Genomic DNA, 19,838 nt, shown 5'->3' on the forward strand with positions numbered 1-19,838 from the left:
TTTAAGTGCTTAACCAGAAAAGAATATGGCTCTTTGAGAAAAATGTAAGAAAAGATCTAGTGTTTCTTCTACATTAAAATCATTTTGAAGTAGGTATATCATTAGACTAGAAGAACTATTGCAGAATAATATAATAAATTTGAGCTGTACTAAAACAATATTCATTCAAAGACTAGGGGCTGCTTAACTGCACTTTATGTTATTAATTAATTAAAATTGATATTAGCTGTTGTTATGGCCTATTTTCATATTGCTTCATTAAAGGTTTAATTTCTTCTTCCTTTAACTTTCACCAGAGAAAACTTCTGGTCTATAAGTTTAGACTGTTCAATGGTTTCAACTTTGAGAGCTGCTTAGTTCATAAATACTTGTTGATGGCTTTAAAATACTTCTGTATCAGGCAGATAGCTAAGATGTTTCCTCACCAATATTTTGCTTTAAATTGACTTTTCTTACAGTAGTTAAAGAAAAAGAAAAGAAATTTATCTCCAAATACCTTGCTGTAGAGAACATGTATGTAAATATATTGTCATGTAGGCCATATATGTTCCAATTTCAAGCAAGTATATGCACCAGAAAACATTACAGTAGTTTTCATTATATATGACTTCATGAACTGTGAGTCTTCAGATGATGTAACCAGATGGATATTTTGAAACACAAAAACAGATAGTTTTTTAAAACATTTTTGCATTTACTGACAAAATTATTAATTATATTACAGAAATTGAGAAATCCTGGTATTTTGACATCATGAGTTAGATGAAAAATGTAAAGACTAAATTTGCTTGTTTTTTCTGAGCCGTTTGGTTTTGCAGCATGTTACATTTTCAGGCTTTTCTTGGCAGTCATGAAACCTAAAGCTCGTGCACCTCAATAACGAGATATAAAGACAACTCAGTATTTTAAATGAGATTGAATTGTGCTTATTTGCAGAACTGTAATACATCTATCTGCAATATGTCTGTGTTTTCCCAGAAATGCCATTTTTTTCTGGAAATCTTGTCTTCATAGAATTTGAGGTCTTGGACAATTTCTTTGGGATTTCTTTGCGTGTAGAAGTCCAGGCCAATGGTTCTTGTCCATATTTAGTGGATTTTGTTGTTCATAAGTGCTAAGTCCAACATGTGGGATTTACTAATCATGCAAATGATGAGCTAGGTGCATCCTTTGCGCATACAGCTTGCTCCATATTTTCCAGATAGGAACGTGGCATAGCTGATTGTTAAGCAGTAGAAGTAAAGCTGAAACAACAAGCTATTTGTTGGAGAATTGTTAGAAACTCCTTTTTTGCCTTTTTTTCTGTATTTTGGGGGCTTAAATTTAACATTAAATATTCTCATATGCAGTACTATGCTGTTGACAGGCATTTTGCTGTGTAAAGATTGCTGTATGTAGCTTGTGGTGAATAGCATTTTCTCTTCTTTTAGTAAAAATTAAATCTATCACAAAATGTTATAAAAAATACACCTGCATGTTCTAGCCTGTAAGTAAAATGACCTCTTCAAATTTCCTAACACAGTGAAACAAATTCACAAATTTGGACAAGTTTAGTCATCCTATTGCTTTTTTTTAATAGGCTCTATAGTTCTGATCTCAGTATTTGTTCCCTCCAGGAACTCTTAACAATCATAACGGGAGTAACTTTGCTAAGATATCTGCTGGAGACAGATTTCTCCAGCAACATTTTAGCTAATCCATCTGGAAGCAGTCCATGAACTTCTGAACAGGGAGCCATACAATGTTGTATAAACTCATGAAAGATCTTTTCAGCAAAGCCTCTCCTTGGATTATGCGTCTTTGATGTGTTTTGTTTGAAGTAGCAAGAGATAATTTATTGAACAAAACATCCCCTTAACTATGCCAAAACTCGGCTTCCTTGCAGAAGAATAAAATGGGCATTCTGATAACACTGAGGGAACATGACTGTGAAAATATCCCTTTAGTGTATGTTCTTCATGTATGAATATTCTAAAGTCTTCAGAAAACTGTTGTCAATAAGCATAAGCTTAACAAAGTGTTGAGATTTGTGTTCATAAAAGTTGGAGAGTAAAGATGTGGACTTTGTCCGAGTAAACTGACATTTTTCAGATGTAGATTTTTCAAAATAAGTTATGCATGGTAGAGAAGAGCTGCTGATTCCCTGCTGCCTTTCCCAGTAGAGAATCTGCTCCACTAGTGTTAGGAACAGCTTTCATTTGTGGATGACAATCCTCAAGAATCCTTTTGGTGGAAGCTTTTCAGAGAACACAGCTTCTTCCCAGCCTCTCATAATTAATATTACCAACTTTTCAGATATCTATTACCGTTACATCTTGTGAAGAATGGGAGACTGTGTGTATTTTCTGAAGATTATATTAACTCTTAGCATTTGAGAGATCCTTCACTTTGTCAACGGTAATTCTACAGTATTTTTATCTTTTAATAACGTTTTGTTAGTGACTAAAGGACATGAGGCCTTATATTCAGTTTTCACCAAACAGGTTGTACATCTTAGGTTGAAAAACAATAGGTGAATATCTTAGACTTAGACTTAGAGTATTTAGCATATAGATATCAGTTTTAAAAGTGATTAAGTATTGACCCACCTATATATATATATATTTATATATGCTTATGATTTCAGTATAAAACTCCATGGGAGAAAGAATTAAAATCAGACTTATAAGGCAGTTTGGTATTCCATTTTGCCTTGAAATGTTTCAAAATAGAGAAAGAACAAAGTATATCTTTAACAAGTAAAGGATGCCAATTCCTTAAAAGAAGTATGAATTAGTAAAGCCAGAGTTTAAATAGCTTTTATATGATTTAATTCATTTTAGACCTTATCATACACAGACTTTCAAAATTGGCATTGACTAGCATTCATAACATTAAACATAGATTTGTAGTTGCATGTTGAGTTTTGAAATTTATTCATTCATTAACCTATATGTCTACGCAGGTTGTAGTTCTGTTTAGATCATAAGTTTAGTTCTTTGTGAACCAGCTGTTCCAACAGAGAGTGTTCCTTTTCACTGCGTCTTCCAATCTACTCTTTTTTTGGGAGCTGAAATCACAGTCCTCAGCTTGATTCTAAGCAAAGGAGCTTTGTCAGTCCTGCATTGAGTTCCTAGTCACTTGTCTGTTATAAAGTCAGTTTTATTCTCAGACTTCCTGAGGGAGTTTATCCTCCATCCTATTTCCGTGGCAGATTGTACTTCAATTTTAGAAGGCTTATGCTTGCAGTTTCATTGATAGCATTAGTAGTCCTCTTTTTTCATAGGCTTCCTTAGCACCTCAGGGTTCCCCAGAGCCCTGGGAATATCCTCAGGTCCCTGTTGCCTTCAGGCTTTCTAAATTGACTTGATTGTTGATTTTAAAATATTCTGAATGAAAGAAATGAATGCTATAAATATGGACAGGATTTATATTTTTTATATACGCACACATGCATATATATACACATATATATGTACATATATAAATATAAAAGAATGATTGAATTTCTTTTTAGATATTACAATGAAATTCATAACTAACACTTTTGTAGTGCTTCTATGCAATGCAATATTAAGATTGCTTATAATTATATTTGACTATGACCATACATTGGCTTTGGTGTGTTTACATTTTATGAATGTTCAGTGTTTTCTGGTAGGCTGTTCAGACTTCATTAATGCATTGCAATGTGTGTAATGAATTTATGAATCAAATATCAGAAGAAAAACTACTCACTGACTTTTGTGTTTTGACAGTGTAAGGTATATGAAATTTTGTCCTACATTTACACGTGTGATGATTTTAACTGGTAGCTTTTTGTATACTTTTTAGTATACTGCTACAATTTTACCATTTTCTTTGGAACACATTAGAAAACTGTTCTGCAGGAGCAACATCACAATAATTGAAATATATATCTTTAACAACTTGAGAATAGAGGAAAGGAGTAAGAAGACTTAACAGCCCAAAATACTAGATCTGGAAGAGCCAAAGAGCAGGGATGTAAAAATAGAAGAGCAACTGTACTTGGTCATAGCAAAGTTACATCTAGCTCCATATATTATCTCTGACAGTAACTAACAGTCAACGCCTAGGGAAACATAGGGTAAGCATGCTGAGCTATTTTGCCCAAGTATTTTCCTAACCTTCAGCCATTTGTAGTTCAGAGGCTTTCGGAATGCAAAAGTGATTTCTCTTTCATGAACTAGTCCATTCTCCAGTGAAGCCCGCGTGAATTTTTAGCATCCACAACATCCATTGCAAGGCGTTTCAAAGCTTAAACTTCATGTTGTGTGAAGAATCATTTCCTCCTGCTTGCCTGCCATATGGAAGTTTCATTGATACCCCCTACCTTCTAACAGCTCGTTACTGTCTTCAGCATTCAGATGCTATAGTGGTGGGCACTAGAAATTCCTAAAATAGATGAATGGGGTGTTTTCTAATAATGGTTATGTCTTGATTTTTAACATCTGGAATCTAAAATCTATATGTGCTCTGTCTTCATTTGGTGTTTTGGTCTTTTGGAGCAGATGTTGAGTGTATTTTCTTTCAGCATGTTTTTGTTTCTTTCTTTGACGTACTACTGTAGTGGATTAAACTAAGCAATTTGGCAACTACTCAGGCTTTTAAATAAACTTTAATAAATTGGAGAAGCATTACGTCTCTTGTGGCGCCAGACCAGCAGCTATCTATACATTGTCCTTTTCCTGTTATGCAACGATTGCTTTTTCTTTATTTTTTTAAAAAAAATCTGGGCTTATTTATCAGTTTCTCAATAAATAAATTACACAAGAATAATTCTAGCCTTTTTTTTTTTTGTACAAAATCTCTAGGTCCTTAACCCTCGTAAATCAAATGCAAGGTAGATTTTGCTTCTAATAAGTTTTATCAAAAATCCTTTTTCAAATATTCTCTTCAATTTTTTTTGTCAGGAGATGTTGGAATTCTGGGAAAAGAGTTTTAGAAGCTGTATAAATCCAGGGCAAGTCTTTCTAAATGACAGCTGTTGAAAGGAAAGGGTAAAGCCTGACACTCTAATCTGGTATCTTTGTTACATATCCTTTCAACTACAGACTCTCTTGAATTCTAATTTAACATTTCATTGCTAACGTAACTCTAATCAATTTTGATAATTTAATTGATTTTCTGCTTTATAGACAATTAAAAATTCAAGATAATAGTCCTCCATCTTTTTACCTCATTGTTTATAGTCTGTCAGTCAGTATAAGGTGCAGGATCTTAGAATACTTGCAATGTTTTTCAAGAATAGGGCAGTAATAAGAAATGGAGTCAGAAGTATAGAAGAAAGTTTTTAGTATTTTATCTTTTGAGATAGTTGACTAATCAGACATTTTCCTTGTAAACTCTAAGAGTATCAATAGAAATTTTTAAAATGATATACATGATTTTAAAAAGTCTACCGTAAATAGCAAGGGAACACAGCCAGATAATGAAAAACTGAATTCATCTTTCAGATATCACTCCTTCAAAGGGGTCTTACTTGAGGAAAATATGACTATCTTCACAAGTGGTACAAGAAAATTTGCCTCATATAAATCAGGAAAAAAACACATATGCTATATTCATGTGTACAAATAATTTCTTCAAATTTTACCAACTTATTGGTAATGAAATCCAGATCACTGTAGTCAAGGGCTGCAGCCAAATTCTAATTTGCCTTCCGAGCATTCAGCTATACTACTGTCATTAAGCTTATCTACTGTCTGGAGAAAATCAGGTTTATGTTAATGGTATAATGGTTTACAGAGGAGAAAAAAACAGACTTTTTATTAGGCATTTCTGCAAGTAGGCATAAGAAACATGAAAAAAGATGATCAAGCAATGGCATAGCTAATACTGCTGTTACAAGAAGCTTTTATGGATAGACACAGTTCTAACAGAAGATACTGCTTTTACTGATGTGGTTTTGATTGTTTTCATGGTGAGTGATGATTTTTACTATGCTGAGAAAAGCAAAAGTTCTCCTCTATGCCCTTATCCAAGCTAGGAGTACTTTGCTGGTTTAGTAGGGTAGTTTTCCCCAAAGTAAAATGCCCCTAGTATAACTGAATCCTTACATGAGTTTCTAACCACAATACAATTTTCTCTGGTTGCAATTAATGAAGTCATATGTGAAGTATTTTTGGATTCTTTAGCTGTAATGTATGAATGGCCACAATTCCTGACGACTACAGTCTTTCAAGAGACTAAACTACTGTTTCAAGAAAATGATCCAGCCCTAGAAAAAGGTGCACAAAAGTAGTGCAGGTAGTAGTAAATGTTACCAGCTAATGATGATACTTTATTATGGAATATGTCAAGGCATAAAGTCGTTGAGTTCTAGAAAATCTAAATTCCATTGGATCTAGAATAAGTGTCTTTAAGTGTGATCCTGTATTACTGTAGACAGCTGATATATAATCAAGAATTACTGTTAATTATATTTCAGTTCTATACAAAGTTATGTAAATTGACCATGGAAAATACATTATGCCTACTCTATTAATTACCTCTTCATGTCTTTATTCCATAGTGCTTTGGCAGGATATAATGGTACTATCTTTGCATATGGTCAGACAGGCAGTGGCAAAACTTTTACCATTACTGGAGGAGCAGAACGTTACAGTGATCGAGGCATTATTCCCAGGACTCTGTCTTACATTTTTCATCAATTGCAGAAGGTATGGGACTTTATTTTCTATTTCTTTTACATGTCTAGTTTACAACTGCTTGATTATATTGCAAAAGACTATCTTTGTAATAGAGTTACAGGTAAGCCCTAAAATTAAAGCAAATGCTGAATAAAGCATGTAACTTACTACAGCAGAAAATTACTAATACTGTTGGGTGACCTGGTTTGTTACGGTAGACTGAAAATAATGGATATCATTGAAGGGGTTTTTGTAGTTTTCAAAGGCATGCTGTTTCTAGTTGATGAGACTGGATCACATTTAGCTCGTATAATTGATTCTAATTTTTTTAACTATATTAGCTCCACTGTAATTTTTGTATTGCATGCATTACATAATACACGTTAAATACAAAAAGATAATTTAATATCTTTCCAGTGTAAGCCAAAAAAGACTGTATAAAGGATATACCATTACGTTCACTCTCATATGTTACTTAATTTCTTTGTATTTGACTGATGCTCGTAAAAATATATATATAATAGCAAAATGAACAATAGGCATTTTAAAATGATGTTTTTATTCACCACATTTTCCTGCTTGCATTTTACTTAACATTTATTAGCTAGAGTATATTATAGAACTACAGCACTAAATGTATTTAAGTATTATGAAAAGCAATTTCTAAAGTCAATAATGCAAATCTTTTAAGTATTCAAAATAGGAGAGAGATGCATATTCATTTTCCTTGCATATTCTTTTCTTCTTAACTCTAATTATTCACTTATATGGAATTTATGTATTTGTAAGTGATATTGGTAATAAAAAGTCTGATTCACTGAGTATAACTGGAAAGTAAGTAGATGTTTGCATGGGCATAAGTTGAACATAGGCATCTGCATAGGTATAGCATACAGACAAATAAAGCAGTAAATAGTAAGAAATGTCATGAATGTTTGTTTTTCTATTATTATTATTATTATTCCTAGTGCATTCTTTCCAAGATGCATTTGTCCCTTTGTTTCTCATTGAAGTTATTGAAAAAGAATTCCTTTGGTCTGTTTTTTAAAAAGGGTATTGGTATTTAAAGACTAGTTAATAATGATTATAAAAAACGCTTTCAAAGGTTGTAAATTTTATTCTGTCCAGTTTTGCATATGCTATACGCATGAAACTTTCAGTGGAACCAGAAAAAGAGGTGTATTAATACGGTTGAAGTGACAATGGATTTGGCTTCATGAAGAAGTTAGGCAGTAGAAATACTTAAAAATATTTATTTTTTCTCTTTTTTCCCTTTTCCCTCATGTTTTAATATTTCTGAGTCTTAGTTCTCAGTAGTTCATCTTTTTAGATATTCCACAGCAGACTTTCCTGCCACTGACAGCTCAATGGCAGCTGCTCTTTGATTACTGAACTTGGCGTAGCTGTTGGGGCAAAGTATGACTCCAGTGTTATAATTAACTTAAAACCAAGAACTATAAAATCACTTTTCAGTTAATCCAGTGATGCTAAATTGAATGGTATTAGGTATTTAAACAACCCTAGCTGTGCCCTGCAGAAGTAGTAGAAGAACAAAGCCTTACGAATTCTCAGAAGAGTTTTGTGATTACAGGAAGAAAAGTACCCTGGAAAAATCATAATTGTAATTGTTGCATTTACAAATTAATCAAGTTGATGCACACATCACTGTACACCACTGAATTTGCAATTTGTACTCTTTCATTTTGAATCAAGAAAAATGCAGTGTTGCATTGTATGCCAAAAAATATCTTGCCTGGCAGAAAGAGAATTGGCAGAAGTTGGCAGAAAGAGAATACTAATTTTAATTTAATTGTATGGTTCTTCTGGATTTACTGTTCTCCAAAAAATACAACTGAAACTGAATTTGGTGATTTCTTTTTTTTTTATGTACAGAAAACATGGCAGCAATCCAGTTTTACAGAAGGTAATAATAGCATTTAAAATACTATACTACACAGTAGTCTCAACATCTAAGAGCCTCTTTACAAATGGTTAAGAAAAAAAATGGAAAATCATAACTTGCCAGAAACACTCCCTAATATCTCTCTATGTTAATTTTCCTAATAACAGCCAACTGATACTTCAGGAATGTAAATAAAGTGACAGCGACAACATTTCTCATTGAATAGTGAAGTTAATTTCAAGTCCACTGCTCTTAATCCAAAGTCTTTTCACTGATTTACAGCCCACAAGCTGTACGGAAAGATTAAATAACACATACTATTTTTGCCCCATATAAGAGGACTGTGAGAAAAAAAACAGTAACAAACTGATGATACTGTGATTGGCATTGCAGGTATAAGAACTTCAGAAAAAAGTTCTTTTTTGTCTTTAATTGTAACCAAAATATTGTAAAATGATTTTAATTTGACATTTGTATGCAACAAAATGCAATTATTCTACTGCTCTTGCAACTGTAGGAGGCAAAAGTGAAGAGAGCGAAAGGACGTTTGTTTTTCAGTCTGACATAGTATAGGTTTTGTTTCCTCATTTAGTCCATCAGGCTTATGACTAATTCAAGATTAATCTTCACATTTTAACAAAGCCATTAAATTAAACAGTTTTGGGCATTATTTGAGCCTAACATCAATCTTTAACTCATACTTTTATATTCTTATTCATCTAATGTAGGGTTGGATCCTGCCAATTCTTACTTGTAAGTGTAGCTATCTCAGTCACATGAACATACTGCCTTTGTAAGGATTAACAATATTGAATACTTACCTTGATACTTTAAAGGTATGACTTCGGCAGGTATGTCTGCATGGCATATTATGAGTGCATATAAGTTTGTTCTTGTGTGAAGAAGAAAAGATGTGTAATCATGTTGCCTTGGATGTTCTGCATCACTCGCAAGAATATAGTAAGGACTTTTGTTGTAGAAAGTAAATGTGCTGATCTTGCATTTGCAAACAACGTGTGGTGTAAACACATCAACATGCTTATACAGTGCTAATTATGTGATAAAAACAAACTAGGAAGAAGGATAACTAATGTAAATGCCTTGTTCTCAGCAAATACACTCTATAGAAAGAAAAATGTTTGAGTTTCTATTTTTGGACTGATTTTTCTGTTCAGGATATTTCTGCCTGCCTGCTTCCGGATCTTTGTTTAATATGTTTTCTTTCTCTGCCTCTTCTTGGTGCTTTATCCTTCCACTTGCCTTTCTTATGGTATCCTCCTCTTGTTTCATTTCTTTTTCTGTATGTAATGGAGCTTTGGAAAGCACAGACACAAGGGAGAACTGTCCTCCTATCCTTAAATATGATAGAACAGAGTAAAGTGATCTTAGGGGACAAGATCTTTTCAATAGGTCACTTGCATTGAGCCCGAGCAGTTTGAAACAAAGGAAATATTTTTTTTTATGAAAAAAAAGAGGCAAATCAAAACCTTTATTTTTAATAATATCTCCTTTTAATTTTTTGTTTAGAAATTCTCCTAGTTTCACAGCTTCCTATTTGAACAGCTTCTTAATCAATTTTTCCATCCATCTGTAGTGTATCTTTTGAAACAGTGTCCCTTGAAACAGTGATCTGTCATGATCAATAAAAAGCTCGTATAGGAAGTAGTTATTCAATGAACATGAAAACTTTATATCTCAAGGTATTTTGAAAAACAACTGTAGCAGATTGGAGTATGGAACTGCTACTGTAAGTGTGATGTGAGTGCTTTCACAGTGGTTTCATCTGCTGAAAAGAAGTGACTAATTTTCTTTCCTTTTGAAAATCATAGCCCATTATTTTGAGGTTTGTGTTGTTTGGATTTGGCTTTGGGGGAGGAGAAAATTCTGTCTGCAAAAACCAGTTGTGTTAAGTTACATTTTGGCAATGTATAATACAGACAAAATGAGGATTATAGAGAATAGCCGACATCATATACACTGTTTGAATGTTATGATAAAGAGTGTGGAAAACAGTATGTCACTGAAGTTTCTAAATGAAGTAAAGTCCCGATTTATTTTTTTTCTCTTTTTTCTTTTTTTTCTTTTCTTTTTTTTTTTCTTTTTTTTTTTTGAGAATAGCCTTTTTATCCATAATGTGAGGGTTTACCTTTTTATAGTAACATTCTTTTTTTGTCATGGAAGTAAAAAATGGCATGTTACACAGTTTTGTAACCAATCTGCCACATTCTAAGTGTACTTAGAATGTACAGACTTTTTCAAATATATGGAACCAATAAAAAAAATAACAGACTAAACTTACTTCTAATCATGGGTGTAGGAGTGTTTTATTTTCTTGTTCTTGGGTTTTTTTTAAGTTTTTTTCCCTTTTCATCTTGAGCTTTTATGTATATGGTAACAGAAAAACATAGAAGTATCATGAATTGAAAAAGGTAAACTATACCCAGGGAAAGAATAAGAGACAGAGTGAGGAAGCAATGTAGAAGCTGTAGAAGTAAATTTATCCTTTGGCCTAGCTCTGGCTGCTATTTATAGATCTTCCTTTTATTTCCTGTCTTATTTAGGATAGCAGCAAAGTGTATACCACTCATGTTTCCTACTTAGAAATCTACAATGAATGTGGTTATGATCTGCTGGACCCAAGACATGAAGCCTCCAGATTGGAAGATTTGCCGTGAGTAATAAAACTACAAAGAATTCATGTGAACAGCAAAAAAAACCCCGTAATTTTCAGATGCCCTCTGACATTGTTTGGGGATTTTCTTGAAACTCTGATTGCAGTCTTAATTAACTCAAAATATTTTTTCAGTATTATCAACACTGTCTGTAGTTTCTCTTTTTTGGTACATATACTAGGGAAACTGGACTGGGCTAATTGAAGGTGAAAGTGTAAAAAATTGATATGCAGAAGAGATCTGTTGCAGCTATTGGAAACAAAAGTGAAGCTAAACTTGTTCTTTTCATGACAGTCCATCCCTTTATATGGTATGCACATGTGTTTGTGTGGTGAAGACATACAGAACAGGGAGTATTTCCTTGAAACTAATAGGAAGAAAAATTCCCTGCTTATACCGGGGCCTTTTCTTTCAAGGATAATTATTTTTCAAGTATAGACAATTACGAAGTAAGCTAAATAACAGGAAGTACAAAAGCTCAAAGGGAACTCTAAATCACAGTATATTTATTTCAGAATAGATTGTCATAACATTGTTCCTTGGTAAGACCCTAACACTTACATTTGGGCAAGGGTAGTAAGGGTAGTAAGTAAAGGTTTATGTAGGTCCTGAACACATACATTTGCTGAAGTTTATGATCTTACAAAAGTTATAGTAAACAGGAACCTTACACGCTTAAGATTCTTCTGAAAAAAAAAATCTAGCCTGTGATATTTGTAAAATAATTCAGCAAACAGTAAATAGGTAGGAAGAAATGATTTGCTGATTTTTTTGAGTTTTAAATGCCCTGAAATGATGCTGGGAACTATGAATCATCACACTCACCTTAATGGTGACTGGAACATGTAAATTTTATATTAAAATCACTAATTATGTTGTTAATTATTAGACCTTTTTTCTTAATTCAGCTGCTGTGAAAGTTTCAGAATTGTTAGAATTTGTAATAAAATCTAGCTTTAGTTTTCTATGGAATTTGTGGTGTCTATCCATATTTACAAAAAAACTTTCACAATTGATCTTTATAAGACAAGCTAGTCTAGAGAAAACAGAAGGGCAGACAAACTCCTATTATAAAATGGGACTAATGTCCATCTTTTTTTGACATTTCCATGCTAAAAGTCCTGCATGTATTAATTAATATCTTTTGTAGTAAAGTTAGGGGTCTAATGTGGTTTATTATCTGCTTCCTGTGCTATGCAGAAAAAAAATAAAAATCAGAGACTAATTTTTGAGATAAACTTATTTTTGCATCCATTCTGTAATTAGTAACTAGTCTGTTGCTTTAAGTAGATGTTTATTCAGCTTATTGAAGTGAATTTATTAATTGGATTGTTAATTCAAATTTATTAAATTATTGAATACATATATTGAATGAATTCAAGTAAAATATAATTTAATGTATTCATTATATTAAACTGAATTAATTGAATTGAATTTGCTTTATATGAAACTTTAATTAAAATGTGGCAATTTGGGACTATGGAAAATAGAAGTCACTTTTTAAAACTGGGTTCTGAATATTTATTAATATTCATGAATTTTAGAATATCAAGATCGGTTGTATTTTGTACTTTAAGCTAGACTGGAGAATTATTCCATATATGTATCAGACTATTGTAGAAAAACAAAAAATTGAGAGAAAATTTGGTTGTGAATTGAGGATAAAACACACTGGGATAATCAGTTACCTGTAAATTTATGTGCTATATTCTATTGCAGAATGGTTGTTAGTGAGACAATCAAATTTTGTTCTACATGGTGACTAATTTTTATAAATACTTAACTTTTTTACATCAATTGTCAAAAAGTTCATACTGCAGCCTAAAACTGTATTTAGTATTGTGTAAAATAAATTCAATGATAAAATGTGATTTTTTTTTTTTTTTTTTTTTTTAGATAATAATGTAGGGAGCTAAAAAAGGAGTACAGGTTGTAGAAGGGTTGTTACATGATTAATTGTACTTTTAGTTAGTTGGATAATTTCTTGTAAATGGCAAATTAAATAGTAGTTATTCAGATTTTAAATTCATTGGATATTTATTTGAAATATATGTAATATATATTTAAAAAAAATTATGCTTAAGACATTAAGATTTTACTGGTAGTAAGCAAAGCACAGAATAATCTAACTTGCTCAGTTTGATTTGAAAACATGTATTTAATTAGAATATTAAAAGCTAAGAATTTACATTTGTTGCACTTGAGAAGAATCCTATTATCGATAATTTCCTGTTGAGTTTCATGGGGGGGGGCATCAAGGTTTTAAGCACCATGCAAAGCCAAATGAAATTTATCTATGCTTGGATATTAGCAGTCTGTGCTGTTATTCCTCCAAGCGTATGAAGTGGACAAAAAAGCGTTGAAGAAATGTGTCACTTTGGAAGATAAACAACATAGATAACCCAGTGAAGTACGTAGATTGTTATTTTGAAAGTAGTATTGTTATGCATAGTCTTGCAAAAGAAAGTGATACATTTCAAATCAGAGATAATGTACTTCTGTCTAACAAACTAATATACAAATGACATTACATTACTTAATTCAGTGAAAGTGATGACATTCAGCAAATAGAAGTACTTCTAGTACTTGAAAACTGAGATGTGAAAATTGTAACTGATGCAAAATAAATAATAGCACTTAGAAGAATTACCCAATCCATCTAAACCTGGTGAGTTTTGGAATCCCCCCTCCTGAAGTCCATGTATTGTATGTAACTATCCTTTGTATTCTATTTTCTATTGATTTTTTCTTTTTGATACTGCTCAATTTAATTGGATTCTGCTGAATGCAGAGGAAAGAACCTTTCACATAAAATCAGTATTTTTGGTAGATAAATTTCTGACAAATATGTGAATGTAATTCACATATGAGCGAGAGAAGAATGTAGCTTGCATGTAAGAGAGAGGAAAAAAAGTCTCTTCAGTGTAAGTATAGTCAACAGAAGTCTGTGAAGTTGGAATCACTAAAGTCTAGATTTTGTCTGATTTAAATATTTAAAACATTTGTTATATGTTACATGTTTACGTAATTGGAAATAACAGTTTATTTTACAGACTTTTCAGTTTATGTGGTTAACTTTAATACTCTAGATTTACAAAAGTAAGGTGGTTCACAGGTCAGGTTCATTAACAAGTGTTAATGTAATCATGTTTCTGATAGCTACTGGTATTTACACATCAGCAAAATTTACTTTTGAAATCCAAGTGAACTTGTAATTTCACAGAAAAAAACTCCAACTTTCGTAGTGTTCAGTTGTGATGATATTACATGTAGCCTGTAGTAGATACTGTCTGATGCATCTTAATGCTTCTTATACGATATGCCTTAGTTGACAGTTACACTTTGTCTTGTTTATACAAAGCTGACACTATTTATTTTAAAACACCAGCTGAAACACAGCTTGTTCAGATGAAGATTCATTTGAAGTCGCTTACTTATTAGAAAGGAAAATATAATTTCCATGTTGACAGTCCCATTACAGTTATAACTGTACACAGTCTCATGCTTATACAAGAAAATTGAAATTGTGATTGTTGTTGAATATTTAACAAGTATAAAACTATTATTCTAAAATACAGATGAAGAAAAACTATTTGATTCCATACTGCCATCTCTTGTTTTTGTAAATGTTTTGCAGGATTGTTCAAATTAAATAACTTTCTGAAGCTCTTCATTAGCTCTAAGGTTGTGTATTTCCCTATGAAATATATTCTTTGGAAATGAAGAGTGTTCAGTCTAAGTGTTACCATTGAATGCTAAAGGTTAGAAGAATATTCAGTTTTTAAAATGTATGCTTTTGTATTTGTTCACTAGAGAGACAACAGATAGCTGCTCTGAATCATTTCTTCAAAGACTACATTTTGTTCTTTACAGTTCAAACAACATATACTTTAAGTATGTAAAATAATTTTAGTGTACGTTATGAACAGTTATTCACATCCACATTTTCTGTTGATTTGTTTCCTCAAAACCAGTAGGGAGCAATCAGTGAAACCTTTCTGAGGTGACCACTTGAAGTCTTAACTTAGATAAGTCATCTAATGAGTGAAGTAGTTCAGTTGAGATTCTTGCTGTGGTGTGTCTTTACTTTTGAATATGGAAGAAATTTATTTAATAGACATTTTACTAAGAATGAGGTTATTGCAGCTGCCTGCAAATTCTAGCAGATTTTGTATGTTCCGTTCCTGCATGATCCACCAGTCCTATCGTTTCAACTGTAACTGTCCATAAAGCGTAGAACAAGCACACTGTTTTTTTCTTGACTCAAATGTAGAATTTATTGGAGAGGGTGGGAATGATTTTCTATCATATATGTCAGAAAAGCAGCCTTCACTGATACTAGCTCATCTCATAGTTTTGCCATATCTCACAAGCAAAGGAGATTATGCTTTGGTTTGTACTTAAATGGAATATCAAATCTGTGTGCTATTGGAACTTTGGTGGTGGTTGAATAGCTTGTAGCTGTCCCTCTTGAATCAATGTTGACTCTGTCCTCTGATGTGGTATAAAGGCAGCTGTGCTTCTGACGGAGCTTTTTCTGGATGTTACATAAAATGATGATCTTAGCCATTCTTTCCTAAAAGCTAAAGCTCCTTGGAATTTTTCACAAAGACTAGCTGTCCATTTTTTTATTCTGTTTTTCTGGACAAACCCCAAGATGCATACTTACTGCTTTTCTCTCTTATCCTTTTAATAAATTTATTATCAATTGTATTGTCTCTTTCTCATTCCAAAATAGCATCACTATATTTTGTTAACACATTATTATGGGGTGTATATGCTCATCAGATGATCTGCCTATATCACTCTGGTTAATATTTAAATGTTTATAAATTTGTGAGATTATTTTAGATGTCTTTGGTTCTAAGCCCTGAAGATAAATATAATCATAGCAGACTTTATAAAAGAAAAAATTGTCATTTGTTTTCCCAAAGCTCTGAGCTTTTTATTGATATTAAACAATTTAATCTGATGGTATTAATGAACCAAAAGAAGCTTTAACTTCATTGTTTCCCAGTAACAGGGATTTCATATATAAAGTACTCACTGTGTAAGGCTAGCTCTTGCATTAATGGCAGCTAAGCTGAGGCAGGAATGGGCCTGAGTTAATAACAGTATAAAAAATGCTGATCCCATCCTACAGGTTTTCTAGTCAGCTACAAATTCCATCCATTAAACCAAATGGAAAAGATTCTTTGTTTATAAAGAAAACAAAGCCTTGTCTCTGCCTTTTTTCAGTCATTATGGATAACTTAACAGAACTTTTCCAATCCAAGATCCAAGTCAGGGCTAAGAAATTTAAACACATCACTAATATGCAGTATTCTGTCGAAATCTGTTGTCATATTATGCAGTAATTTTATAGCACTATGAAATAAATCATTTTGTCATCATTTGAGAATACATCTTTTTGGAGAGGTTTTAACAGATGCTTCTATATGTGTGCAAATTTGGACTTCCATCTGGTAATCCTCCTAACAGCTGAAAGGCCACTGCGCAGGACAGGAGATTGTCACTGGTTTACAATCTCTCCACTCTGCCCATTCTGACATAATAATCCTCCAGAAGTTTTTGTCCAAACTAGTATCTTCATTGTCTGCAAGACTGGAAATCATTTATAACCATTGGTCAAAATATAGTCTAAAAAGATCCTTAGAAGTTGAAGTGCGGTGACAAGCATTTGCAATAAAACAGCATCATTTTCCTAAAGAGGTGGATTATTTTTACTAAGCCATTTCAAAATATTAAAGTCAGTCAAAGCATCATATTTTAATCAGAGATATTCTGGCCTTTAGTGTGTGATTCAAGCACAGATGGAATTGAGGACAGAACATAATTTGATATTATCAAAAGTTGTTTTCTCAGAGCACACGTATGCTTTTGAGTTTAAACTCTTAGTGGAGGAAGTAGAGGTTTCTTGACTTTACTAGGGATTAAAGTTATCTTGCTCAAGAGCACAAAAACAAGGCTATAGCAGGAGGCTATAGCAATCACACTTGGAAAAACAGTTGTTACGACTACTAAAGCAGCATTGTGTCTACTTTTACATGTATTTTTTGCTTGAAAATCCTGTACTGCAGTGCTTTCAAATGATTTCAGATTATCTGTTCTAACATTTTGACCATCAGGATGTAAACTACTCTTCTAATATTCTAGAGTAGTATTTTGGAATGCTGCTTAGCTGCTCAGTTTCTTTTTGCCTGTTTTGCGAAAAAGCAAGCCAAAAGAAAACCCAAACATTGTGTTTTCATAGCAGCTTGGAGTCATTAACATACAAGAATTACCTAGAGATAAAATCTCAAGATCAGCCCCATACTCCCTCTTGTGGTTGACCTCAATGAATATGAAATATATATTTCTATATTTCAACACATTTATACACATAAAGCAAAAGTGCTGTCTTTTTTCCTTTGATGTGTGATTGATCTGTTGTCTCTATTTGCAAAGAGATAGCTCTAATTTCCTTCTTATAAATTGTCTCGAAACATGTCACTCACCCTAGTCTTCCTCGGAATTAATGATGTCCTTCATTTTTAACACAGTCCTGATTCTGGGAGTTTTCCAAATGCAGTGAAACAGCTACTTGGATTCCACATTGGATATTAAAGAATGTCTTAGCTAGGGAGACTCTACTGGCCACTCAGTACAACCAAAACAATTTAATGTTTTATTACCCAATCAAAAGAAAAATGTTTTAGTTAAAGGGTTATTTAAAGAAGTAAAAAAGTGTTTCATTGACAGTAACTCCCCTAGAGCTTTGCCATGTTCTTGCTGCTTCCATCTAACTTCCTTTTTCTTAACTTTTAAGGCTTAAAGAAGTGCAATTAACAGCATTTCTAACCTCAGTAAAAAAAAAAAATCTGTTTTTATGCTTTTAATTACAGAAAGAGATCATTTTCATTTATAGTTATTACCATTTGAAGATAATTGAAAGAAAAATAATCTTGACAAATTCAGAGTTATTAGAAACATGCTGATTACAGATGTGTTGATTCTGAAGTATTCTATGCCTATTTTTTCGTCAAGATTATGCTATTCTTAGGTATCATGTGCTTAAATAATAGTTGCAATGGGAAACAAACTCCTACTTATTATTTGTTTGTGATAATTCATCTAATGTTTTGTTCTTGAGATTTTACTCACCAAAAAGATCCCAAACCTTTCTCTAACTATTCTTTTTTTTATATGGATGCTTATAATAGAATGATAAAAGGAAGGTGATGCAGAATCAGAAATATTTTATTTGGTACTTTGTTTAATATGATCTGTAATTCTCCATATTTCTAATGTATTTTTATTGGGATAGGTTTTGTTTCTTAGGTGCCACCTGTTTTAGATGCGGTCTTACTGAAAATATAGAACAGAAATCACCTTGCAATGATTCTAGTTTTTCTTTCTTTCTTTTCTTTTCTTTTTTTTCTTTTTCTTTCTTTTTTTTTTTTTTCTTGTAGAAAAGTGATGATTATGGAAGACCCTGATCAGAACATTCATCTGAAGAACTTGTCTCTTCAACAAGCAACAAATGAAGAAGAAGCCCTAAACCTGCTGTTCTTGGGAGACACCAATAGAATGATTGCTGAGGTGAGAGCTGCTACCACAATCTTACTTGATACCATCAGTATTAATATGGTTATAAGCCTCTCTACATAAGAATTAGCTAGGAAGCACACAATGATAAATGAACAAGCATTTCTATGATAGTATCTTTGACTTTACAGAAAGCTTTCTGTTTTTCCATATTGAATCTGATTGTTGGTGGCTGGTTATTAAAGTTATTAAGTTATTAAACTTGCTGCAATTAAAATAAGTAAAACAAAAATGTTTTTCTCGTAGCAAAAATGAGACTGGCCTTTGAATATTGGACATTTCAACTTGAATGCCAATTTAAAGATTAGAAAAAAATATGTTTATGAAACATTGTCAAGCTTTCCCATAGACATATTGGCTTACCTTTGAAGTAGTTACAGTAATGATTAGCAGTCTCCTCTTCTTCTTTCTAATTCTGTGAACAGGTCATCTTATGTGCAAAGATTCAAATGGTGGTGTGTAGCACATTCAAAATAAATATTTTCTAGTATGCAAAGACAAGAGCAATTTTGCTGATTCTGGAAAATTCAAGTGAATTCAAGCATATATTGTTTCCATATCCAATTAAGAAATCAAAGAGGAGGGTTCTTATCTTCATGTTTGGAAATGGAATGTAAATATCAAAATGGTATTACACAACATGAGCGTTGTCATGTCTGAACAAATGCATCTTTACTACTACAACTAATCATATTTTAGAAATCTGTGAATTTTTTTCCTCTGTTGGAGCAAAAAGATGTATAGTAAATCAATGAGGAGAAAGATGCATTCAAAGTGGCTTTCTCTGCTGGCTGACCAGGCACACTTGGGCACAAGGGAAGGAGCATTTGATTACAAAATACAGATATGCAAGAAGTTGATCTTTTCTCTCTCTTTTAAGGGAAATTATTTCAGCAGTGACATTTTGAGAGCGCAAAGAGTTTTAGGAAAGAGATGATAAAGCTGTAATTAAGACTGTTAGTAAATATGGATATTGAGGTGAAACTGTAATGATAATTCTTACTGAAAACAAAAAAAGAAAGTTCATGAGATGGAGAAAGATCT

At 32.5% G+C, this 19,838-nt stretch overlaps 1 protein-coding gene across 1 annotated transcript in view; it reads left to right on the forward strand.

The window, feature by feature from the left end:
• Window positions 1–19,838, forward strand: part of KIF6 (kinesin family member 6) — a 183,676-nt gene that overhangs the window by 17,081 nt on the left and 146,757 nt on the right. The window contains exons 4-6 of the mRNA XM_062573606.1: window positions 6,515–6,662; window positions 11,097–11,206; window positions 18,659–18,788. Of these exons, the coding sequence (XP_062429590.1) occupies window positions 6,515–6,662; window positions 11,097–11,206; window positions 18,659–18,788 (388 nt within the window). The remainder of the gene's footprint in view (window positions 1–6,514; window positions 6,663–11,096; window positions 11,207–18,658; window positions 18,789–19,838) is intronic.

Source organism: Rhea pennata, chromosome 3 (assembly GCF_028389875.1).
Source record: "Rhea pennata isolate bPtePen1 chromosome 3, bPtePen1.pri, whole genome shotgun sequence".
Lineage (NCBI taxonomy): Eukaryota > Metazoa > Chordata > Aves > Rheiformes > Rheidae > Rhea > Rhea pennata.